The sequence below is a fragment of the Hippopotamus amphibius genome, chromosome 2, assembly GCF_030028045.1.
Source record: "Hippopotamus amphibius kiboko isolate mHipAmp2 chromosome 2, mHipAmp2.hap2, whole genome shotgun sequence".
NCBI lineage: Eukaryota > Metazoa > Chordata > Mammalia > Artiodactyla > Hippopotamidae > Hippopotamus > Hippopotamus amphibius.
The window spans coordinates 37636476-37647507 of record NC_080187.1 but is presented as its reverse complement, the minus strand read 5'-3'; the positions used below and the strand labels follow the sequence as shown (position 1 = coordinate 37647507).

The 11032-nt window shown below is 49.3% G+C and overlaps 1 protein-coding gene across 1 annotated transcript; it reads left to right on the top strand.

The window, feature by feature from the left end:
• The first annotated feature begins 5043 nt into the window (after positions 1-5043).
• CCIN (calicin) lies at positions 5044-6928 on the top strand. Its single transcript, XM_057724596.1, has one exon. It carries the CDS (start codon positions 5108-5110, stop codon positions 6872-6874), a length of 1767 nt encoding a protein of 588 aa, XP_057580579.1. The 5' UTR covers positions 5044-5107; the 3' UTR covers positions 6875-6928.
• Positions 6929-11032: the final 4104 nt, after the last annotated feature.

The window sequence follows — 11032 nt, the reverse complement described above, 5'->3', positions numbered from 1 at the left end:
AAAATACAGCTTTAAACACATAAATATAAAGCAGCTTCCATCGGAAACACGGGGTAGGCAGGGGCTCCATTTCACAGAATTACTGAGATTTCTCAGTTGTAAGACATGATGTCATCTGCACGCCTCCTGGAATTCTCTAGTGGGATTGCCAAAGAACAAACGGAGAAAAAAGCTTTACTTCCTTGCATTTTTCTACCTTCTACTGCCCCTTGCCCACCCACCACCCTCCCTTTATTGCTTAAAATCCTGTGGCATTTCAGAGCTCAATATGCCCTCCAGCACCACCTTGGTTCCTAGGGAGGTGGGCTAGGCCTGCACCTCACCCATCCCCCACTCTGCCTGGTGGCCCAGGGCCTGTTCTGGGAGAAAGCCCCTCACACTGCCTGGGATCTTAGCCAAGCAGCCTTGGACGATGAAGTCAGTGAGCATGGGGGTGGGAGTGAGGGTGAGCTCACTCAGGGCCCCCAGAGGAAGCCCTCCAGCCTCTGCCCTCCCCCCACACACAGGGTGGGAGCCCGGGCCTGTTCCTGGCAGCTGTGGCTGCAGCTGTGCTGCTGCTCCCTGCAGGAATGTGTGACAGGCCCAAATGTTCCAGGGAGATATCCCATGCGGGGGCTTAGAGTCACTAATTTAGTTCTGTGTTTTGCCTCAAACTATACAAAGTCCTCTTGAATAATGACTTCACATGGTCCATGTGGGAGGGATCAACCCAGGTGCCAAGCCGTGTGTCTCTGAAAATACAGCATCTCCAGGTGGTGAGATAGCAGGGCTGGGAGTATGTGCAAGCCAGTCTTTGAGACATGCTTTCTGAAGGTCTCTGTTGCACTGTGAATACAGGCTCATGCTGTGCCCTTCATTTCACCCAGGGGTATTGACTAAGGCAACAATAAAGTCTTTTTCATTTGTGTGATATCTTACTCCCATGTGATTCATGCCCAATTCTTTTCTCTTATAAATTTATTTATTTTACTGGCTGTGTTGGGTCTTCGTTGCTGCACACAGGCTTTCTCTAGTTGCAGTGAGTGAGGGCTACTCTTCATTGTGGTGCACGGGCTTCTCAATGCGGTGGCCTCTTGTTGCAGAGCACAGGCTCTGGGTGTGTGGGCTTCAGTAGTTGTGGCACATGGGCTCAATAGTTGTGGCTCACGGGATCTAGAGCGCAGGCTCAATAGTTGTGGCGCACGGGCTTAGTTGCTCTGAGGCATGTGGTATCTTCCTGGGGCAAGGATCAAACCCGTGTCCCCTGCATTGGCAGGAAGATTCTTACCCACTGCGCCACCTAGGAAGTCTCATGCCCGATTCTTAATCAGTGACTAAGGTAATCCTTAACTCTTGAGTTCCCATCTCAGGCAACTCAAGTCCTGAACACCTCCAACCTCTCCCCTGTAGACTGTGCTCCTTAGGCAGCCATGTTTTTAATCAAGTGACTTACCATCACACAGCTGACTGGACTAGAATGGACACATGATCCAAGGGCAGCCAATCCCTGGGCTGGCCATGGACTGGGACTTTGAGCTAAGAAGTATGGAGAGAATTTAGCAGAACTGAAAAAATAAGGATACCATGAGTTTGAATGAATGCCATGGCAAGCCAAAGCTATATGCAAGCCCTGTTATGAGTTGGAAATACATAGAAATGAGAAAGCCAATTGTTAGAGGTATAAAACAGGTGGAAATATGGAAAGACTTTTTCTTAAAATATTATTTATTTATTTATTTATTTATTTATTTATTTATTTATTGGCTGCGTTGGTCTTCGTTGCTATGCGCGGGCCTTCTCTAGTTGCAAGGAGCAGGGGCTACTCTTCATTGCAGTGCTTGGGCTTCTCATTGCTGTGGCTTCTCTTGCTGCAGAGCACAGGCTCTAGGTTCATGGGCTTCAGTAGTTGTGGCATGGGCTTAGTTGCTCCGAGGCATGTGAGATCTTCCCAGACCAGGGAAGATCGAACCTGTGCCCCCTGCATTGGCAGGCAGGTTCCCAACCACTGCACCACCAGGGAAGCCTGGGAAGACTGTTCTTGACCTTTCTAGTTCCAGGCCAAATCTGTGTCTTTAAAACATGCCCTTCATTTTCTTCAGGGCTTCCCAATAAATTGATATATCAACTGATGGTCCCCAGAAGGTTAGAATATTAGAGTCCACACCCCTAGGGAGTTTCCATCAGCAGAAAATGCTGAGCTGGGCATGAAGCTGAGGAAGGGTGGAGTAAAGAGGATTAAAGCCAGCTGAGAGCCTTGAGTTGAGGTCCTATTCTGGCCACACCTGGGCAGCTACCACGAACGACACAAACTCAATGACCTGTCATTGAACTTTCTGTGGCTCCTAGGGACACACTCTCCCCAACACACACATTCGTAACTAGGTGGTGGACACTGGCAGGCAGCCAGCCAGCCTCTTTAGGCTGGAGTAAGGAACAAGCTGACCAGGGGAGCTTTGTAAGCTAAAGACAAGCCAGACAACAAAGCTGGCTGAGCAGGCAGGCACAAATCTAACTTCTTAATGGATTTCTTAAAGACGGCAACTCCCACAAGTTCAACACAAGCAGAATACAAGCCAGATTGCCAGCTCTCCTTTGCAGCCAGAGGGCAGAGGAAGGAGTTGGGAACCCTGGCTCCCAGCCCTAGCTCTGTGAACTGAGTTGAATGAGCCCCTTCTCCTCTCTGGGCCCCAATATGTCCAGCTGTACAAGGTCTGGCACATGGAATTAAGTCTACCTGATCCTCTCAGGTCTCCATGACACCCCGTAAGCCCAACTTTCTTAACTAGAAGGAAGCACCTGATGAGAGACCTTCCCACCATGGGACCTGGAACAGAAATAGAAGAGCATGGCCACCTCCTCCACCAAAGTGGGTGTGGGGGCAAAGAAGTGGTGAAACACCAGGGCCTGACCCAGCCATACCCCACTCCTGGGTGGGCAGGCCTGGAAGCCAATGGGAATGACAAGTGTGGCATCAGCACCAAGAGGCCTCATCCTCCTCCGCATAAGTCACTGCTGCCTCTCACCTCTCCTCTCCAGAGATCAGAGCTGAAAAGCAATTAGAGCTCAATTATCCTCACAGGGAGAGAACGGACCAGGTGGAACTCACCTAAGCAAAATAGCTAGTCTGTGGAGGCGCTGAAAGCCAAGCCTTGTTCTCTTGGGGCAAACAGGTCTTCGCCCTGTGCAGACACGTATCTCAAGACACTGAGTGCCTCTAACCTTGACAACATCAAGGTGAACAAATTCAGCATGAAAAGGTAGGTCCTTTAAAATAATTTTCAAATTAAGAAAAAGTCAGGTCTGGAATGAAAGGATGAGGGAGAGACAGTGAATAATAATAACTTGATTACACCAGGAAGGGAAAGAGCTGGCAGGCTCACATTCCCGAGAGTGCAGCGACGGTTTTCCTAGCAGGGGCGCTAAGAAGGACCTGAGGGTCAGGAACAGGGCTTAGGGTCCAGGTTGGAGGAGCAGCCCGCGCCCAGGTCCTCTCTGCACGGTCTCGCCAATGCCGCCAGGGTCTGCGTGCTAAGCCCCTTGCTGGGAGCCCCCAAAGGCTGTCCGGGTGGGGCCCACGGGGGCTGGCGAGCCTCCCTGGGAGGCCCCGGCTGGTGCTCACCCCTCCTGGGCACGGCCGCACCTCGGGAACTCGGGGAGCCCCACGCCCTCAGTGGCGGAGGGGCCCGTGTGGAGCCGGCCGAGCCCGTGAGCACCCCACCCCGCGGGGCACCGACGGGGAAGCCCGGAGTCCGGCTGGCTCCTCTCTGGCCGCCCGGCCGTGCGCCCGCCGTCCGGGACTCAGCATCCGCGCCTGGAAAACGCGCACAGGTGTTCTGCGGTGGTCTTAGGAGGCCCAGCTGCGGGGTGGCGGGCGGCGGCCGCGCGGCGCTCCCAGGCGGGAGATGACCCTCCGGCGCCACCGTGTGGCCGAGGCAGCGCGCGGAGCTCGCCCGGAGCGGGTGGCGAGTCCAGACTTTCCAGCGACCACTAACTGAGAAACCACCCCAGGCGTTTACGAAGGGAGCAGCCAGGCAGGAGCGCCAGCGCTTGGCGAACTGGTGTAATAATCAAGTAACGGCACACAGCATCTATGGAACGTTTGTTACGAGCCAGACACTGTGCTTAACGCTTTTAGTCCTTTTCTCTTGTAAACTTAATAATCTTTGAAGCGGGCAGTATTCTTACAGAGGAGGAAACTGAGGTTTAGAGGGAATGAGCAACTTGTCCAAGTCCACACTTGATGGAGAGAGATGACCCATCACAGCCCCCAGCATTTTACAAGCTAGAGACTTGGAAATGTGGAAAGAATGTCCCAGGGTTCGGTGGAACTGAACTAATCAGGGCTTTGAAGGTCCTCCCATCCCCCAGGGCGAGGCTAACTCCTGCGTCCTTGCTCCCAGAGTGGTCTCTGCCTCTCCCTCTATTTTATAAAGAATGGTATCTGTAGCCACAAAGGTCAGAAGCCAAAGGACAGAGTTTTCCTTCTCTGACATCCAGGAGCCTTGGCGGAGAAATGTGCTTTGGGGCTTGAGAATCAGACACAGAGGAAAGCTGAGTAGTTACTGGCATACTGGAAGGGTGGAAAAAATCCTACATCACAGAAGGCCTGGGTTCCAGGCCCTGCTCTGCTTCCAACAGGCTATGTGATTTTGGGCGAGTCCCTTCTCTTCTCTGGGCCTCAGTTTCCCTCCTGTACAAGGTACATTCTTCTAGATAATCTGATAATCCCTTTCTTTCCCCGCCCCAACCCCCCAAGCCTTGCTAACCCTCTCCACACCACCCTCACCCAAACTGGCTCTTGACATTCCAGAAACAGCCCTGAACCGAGGTTGAAGGTCGCAAGTGGGAGTTGCATCCCATCTCTGAGTTTCCTCCTGAGTTCTGGCCCCTGGCATTAGGTCCTCGCAGGGTATCTGGCCTTGGCAGATCAGGGCCAGTGAGGGGAGAAAAGGCCTCTGCCTCTGAGAAAGGCTTCAGGGGGGCCTGAATTGTGATGACTTCATCCACACTATGACATCATCCTCTTTCCCACCCACTCCTCCCTGATCAACTGCTCTACAAACAACCATCAGTCTGAATCCCACAGGCCTAAGAAAGTCTGTTCTCCAGTACCTGCTGCTGAAGCACCATGAAATTGGAATTCACTGAGAAAAACTACAACAGCTTTGTGCTGCAGAACCTGAACAAACAGAGAAAACGAAAAGAGTACTGGGACATGGCCCTGACTGTGGACCAGCATGTCTTCTTTGCACATCGCAATGTGCTGGCTGCGGTCTCTCCACTGGTGAAGAGTCTCATCTCCAACCACGACATGAAGACCATGGATGAGCTCTTTATCACCATTGACCCCAACTACCTGAGTCCGACCACAGTGGACCAGCTCCTGGACTACTTCTACAGCGGCAAGGTGGTGATCTCAGAGCAGAATGTGGAGGAGCTCCTTCGTGGGGCGCAGTATTTCAACACACCACGCCTTCGAATTCACTGCAATGACTTCCTGATTAAGTCTATCCGCCGTGCCAACTGCTTGCGCTACCTCTTCATGGCTGAATTGTTTGAGCTCAAAGAAGTATCAGACTTGGCCTACTCTGGCATTCGTGACAACTTCCACTACTGGGCCAGTCCTGAGGGCTCCATGCACTTCATGCGCTGTCCACCTGTCATCTTCGGCCGCCTGCTCCGAGATGAAAACTTGCATGTGCTCAACGAGGACCAGGCTCTCAATGCACTCATCAATTGGGTATACTTCCGGAAGGATGAGCGGGAGAAGTATTTCAAGAAGTTCTTCAATTACATCAATCTTAATGCTGTCTCCAACAAGACGCTGATGTATGCCAGCAACAAGCTGATGGGCATGGAGAACAGTTCAGCCCACTCAACCCTGATTGAGAGTGTCCTTGTGGACCGCAAGCAGGAGAGGCCAACCAGCCTGCTGAGCTACCAGCGGAAAGGGGCCCTGCTTGATTCGGTGGTCATCCTAGGTGGCCAAAAGGCCCATGGCAAGTTCAACGATGGAGTGTTTGCTTATATCATTCAGGAGAACCTGTGGTTGAAGCTCTCAGAGATGCCTTATCGGGCAGCAGCACTTAGTGCCACCTCTGCTGGTCGCTACATCTACATCTCTGGTGGCACGACTGAGCAGATTTCAGGGCTGAAGACAGCTTGGCGGTACGACATGGATGACAACTCTTGGACCAAGTTGCCCGATCTGCCAATTGGGCTTGTCTTCCACACCATGGTGACTTGTGGGGGGACAGTGTATTCAGTGGGTGGGAGCATTGCCCCAAGGCGGTATGTCTCTAACATCTACCGCTATGATGAGCGCAAGGAGGCCTGGTGCCTGGCAGGGAAGATGAGCATCCCTATGGATGGCACAGCTGTGATCACCAAGGGTGACCGGAACCTCTACATTGTCACTGGGCGGTGCTTGGTTAAGGGCTACATCTCCCGGGTTGGGGTGGTGGACTGCTTTGACACCAACACTGGGGACGTGGTCCAGTGTATCACCTTCCCCATTGAGTTCAACCACCGGCCCCTGCTCTCTTTTCATCAGGACAACATCCTCTGTGTGTACAGCCACCGGCAGAGTGTGGAAATCAACTTGCAGAAGATAAAGGCCAACAAGACGACCACCTCAGTGCCTCTTTTGCCCAATAACTGCCCCTTGGATGTGTCCCATGCTATATGTTCCATTGGAGACAACAAGGTGTTTGTATGTGGAGGTGTCACCACAGCCAGCGATGTCCAGTCAAAGGACTACACCATCAATCCAAATGCCTACCTGCTAGATCAAAAGGCAGGCGAGTGGAAGACCCTGGCACCCCCACCGGAGGCACTGGACTGTCCTGCCTGCTGTCTAGCCAAGCTACCTTGCAAGATTCTTCAAAGGATTTAAACAGCTTTTTAAGTGGGAGAATAAGTAAATGCATTATTAGTCACAATTTAATGAGAGAGAGAGGAGGATTCCTTCTTAGTCTTTGTTTAGCCCTAAAGGTGGAGATCCTGGGCTATGGCTACCCCCAGTGGCTGGAAATTCAGGGCTACTGTGTCACTGGAGGGATCCAAGCAGAGGCTGGAAGGGAATCCCTGGTGGGTGAGATTGAGGCATCTCCCAGGCACTGGCCAAGGTCATGTCTGGAAGGCCCCCTATTCTATACCCCTGTAGTCACTTTGCAGGCATCTGCTGGACTGACAGGCAAAGCATTTGCTTAGAGTTGTGACGCCTCAGGCTCCTCCAACACTCCCTTGAGTCTGCCTAGGAAGGCAGGGGAGGGCCAATCCTAGGTCTGGGAGCTGAGCCTCCCAGGCTGGGGAGGGAGAAGGCAGTGTGAGCCAGGCTTAGGGATGCAGGCAGAGGGAGTGGGGTTGGGATGGGAGAAGAGGCAGAGTTACTTGGCTGTTGTGCTTGGCCATGCAGCTGTGGTGTGTCTGTGTCTCATTTGTGAGGAAGTTGGGGTGTTACTTACAATGGTTTCCAGTAAGCAAGGTTCATTGGGAACCCTTTCCAGGAATACAAGGTCTGAGGAACTGGGGGTGGAAGAGAGGTGAGTAATGGGAGAAAAAAGAAATCTACATCTCTATTGGAGAGAAGCTTGGAGATAAGGTGAGATGATGGGATGAGAAACAGGATGGTGTAGTAGTTAGGGGTCTGGACACTGGCGACAGATGGCCTGGTTCGAATACCAGTTCCATCACTTACTGGGTAATCCTGGGAATGTTATTAACATCTCTGTCCCTTAGTTCCCTTATCTGTAAAAAGGGGACAGTAAGAGCGCCTGCCTCACAGGATGATGTGATGTGCAAAATGCCTAGGACAGCCCCTGGCATAGATTAAAGTGCTATGGGAGTGCTTTTTTAAAAAAAAAAAAAAAAGGAGTGAGGCAAGGGTCTAGGCTCTTGGGCCCTGACATTGTTAGGTTCCATAAAATGTTCTTTGAGACTCCCTGCCTCAAAGTTTTAGTGAGCTCTCCTCAATTCTGACTCCTTATTCCCTTTCATTCATTTGTGCACTTGCATATAAGCCTCAACAATTTAGAAGAAACTGACTCAAGTCCTCGAACACTGTATAAAATCCTCATTCATCTAACCACTAGTTCATTCATGAATTTTCTTACTTGTCCACGCATCGATTCATGCGTGCGCGCGCGCGCGCACACACACACACACACACACACACACACACACACACGTCACTGAGGCCTCTCTGTGCAGGTCCCTGTGCCTGGTGCTGGGGCCACGGGAATGACACAGACAATCGCTGTCGCTGGGGGCAGGTATCTACACCGATGCCATGCAACAGGAATATTATACAAGCCACATATGGAATTTCAGTTTTTCTAGTAGCCAGGTTAACAAGGTAAAAAGAAATAGGTGAAAGTAATTTTAATAATATATTTCATTTAATGGCATATACCTAAAAATTAACATTGAAACAAGTAATCAGTGTAAACATTTATTAATGAGATAGTTAACATCTTTTTCATACTGTCTTCAGAATCCAGTGCATATTACACTTACAAGTATGGCTCATTTTGGACTGACTACATACATAAAGCCCCACGAAGCTGGTGACTACTGTATTACACAGTGCAGGATACTTTGCAGATCCTCATGGCTCAAATCTGCTCCATCCCTTTCCTTTTCCCACTCAATCCTGCTCCACCTACTTAGCAGCATTTCCCTGGCTTCCCTGACGGGTGGCCTCCCTCTTGAAAGCCTACCCCTCTGCCCAGGTCTTACTTTCCTCCTTCCAGGTCAGGACCTTGGGCTTCACAGCTGTTGTTCTCTCCCCTGGAACTTCTCCCCCATTTCTCATTTTTCCAATCCTGGGCAGCCCCGCCTCTGCTCACCTCACTGCATCCCCCAGCTGGAAAAACAGGGACTTACAGACCCACACAGCTAGGCCCAGCTATCCCACCCCAGAGTCACCAGATGCCATTCCCTAGTGCTGATTCTCCAACCTTCTCTGGTGTCCTGGGGCCCTGCCCTTCCTTTCTCTTTCTTCTCAGCCACTTACCTCTCATTCTGCCACCAGAACTCCAGAGAAATAGAGGTCAAATGACCTAGCACCATAAACAATCCCTTATCCCCCACAAAAATCTCTCCAGAGCTTCTGCTTCTTCTCTGGACCTCAGAGGAAGAGGTGTCCTTCCACAATTCAAAGCTGATCCCTCCCTGTCTCTTCATTCTGTGCCCTCACAACTTTCCAGGCTCCTCAGTTCCCCTCTCTCTCCACATCCCCTTCCTGATGTCTTCTCTTCTTCCTGTAAATATTCTCAAGGTTCTCCTGTACTGAAAACAAACCCTCCTTAGTTCTGACGTCCACCTCTTGCTATCTGTCCATTTCTCTCCTCAGCTGAGCCTCCTAAATGTTGCCTCTGCTCTTTGGCTCCAGACCAGTCTCTAACCCACTCAGTCTGACTTCTGTTCCCACCATGCCTCTGAACAGTCTCCTGATAATACCGACCTCTGTCTTTTTCTCAGCATTCTTTCTTTTCCTTGCAGTACTGGACAGTATTGAGCACTCCCACCTGTAGCAGAAGCACTAGGGTGCTTGCTAAAATGGGAGATTTTTAGCATAGTGGGATTATAATTCAATATATTAACCAATGTGGTCCTTCCTTCCTCCTTTCCCACATTAAAATTAGACCATAAGGCTGAAGCATCAGGGTTTATCACCTTGAGGAAGCTGGCACAGCTGAATGTAGGAATCAGAGTCCAATTCTTGGCTTTTGTTGCTAGGGGAACTTTAGCAATTCATAGCAGAGATTATGGTCTTGATAGAAAAGACTTTTGTACTACAATCCAAGTCTTCAAACTGGGGTACATGAAGTCTTTCCAAGGGAAATTCAGACATGTATAGTTTTAAGGGAATCAGTTCCCAGATCCTCAACTTTTTTCCTAAAATTGAGCTGAGAATACACCTGTGGTGGTGATTTCATTCTAGTTCTCTTTTCCCATCTTCCCTTTCAAAATTATCTGTCAAATATTTTACACAGAGAGAGAGAGAGCAAACTTTAACCATCCCAAATCTTCCCAGGATGCACTGCCTCGGAAGCCAGGTAAGGGTGTAAACTGGTATCAGTGAAGTGTTCGTGAAGACTCCTTTCATCAAGACACCAATATCCAAAGAAGAATTTGTTGTATTTTTCTGTCTTATCTAGACAGTGTTTCCGTTAAGGTGTGAAACTGGGGTGTTTTGGTCCAAGTTGGTTTGTTCTAGCACAATGGTATGATGACATATTTTTAAAAGCTTTATTGAAATGGAATTCACATACAACACAATTCACCCATTTAAAGTATAGAATTCAATGGCTTTTATATATTCACAGAATAGTACAATCATTGCCACAGTCAATTTTAGAACATTTTCATCACTCCAAAAAGAAACCTTGTACCCCTTAGCTGTAAAACTCTAATCCCCTCATTTTCTCAGCCCTAGGCAACAACTAATCTACTTTCTGTCTCTATGGATTGGCCTATTCTAGACATTTCTTATAAAATGCGACCTTTTTTCTGGCTTTCACTTAGCATAATGTCTTCAAGGTTCATCCACGTTGTAGCATGTGCCAGTACTTCATTCCTTTTACAGCTGAATACTATTCCATTGTGAGGTTGTATCACATCTTATGGATCCGTTTATCGGTCAGTTGATGGACATTTGGGTTGTTTCCTCTTCTTGTCTATAATGAATAGTGCTGTATGAACATTTGTGTACAAGGTTTTGTGTTCACATATGTTTTCATTTTTCTAGAGTATATACCTAGGAATAGAACTGTTAGATTAAATTTTAACTCTATGTTTAACCATTTGAGGAACTGCCAGACTTTTTCAAAGCAGCTGCATCATTTTACATTCCCACCTACAGTTTTTCTGCACCCTCACCAATACTTCTTATTATCTGTCTTCCCAAATGTAGTCATCCTCGTGGAAGAAAGTCCTGTTGTTTCTACATGCTTGCCAATACTTGGTATTGTCAGATTTTTATTAGCGCCAATCAGATATGAAGTATTATCTCAATGCAGTTTTAATTTGCATTCTCTTGATTGATAAT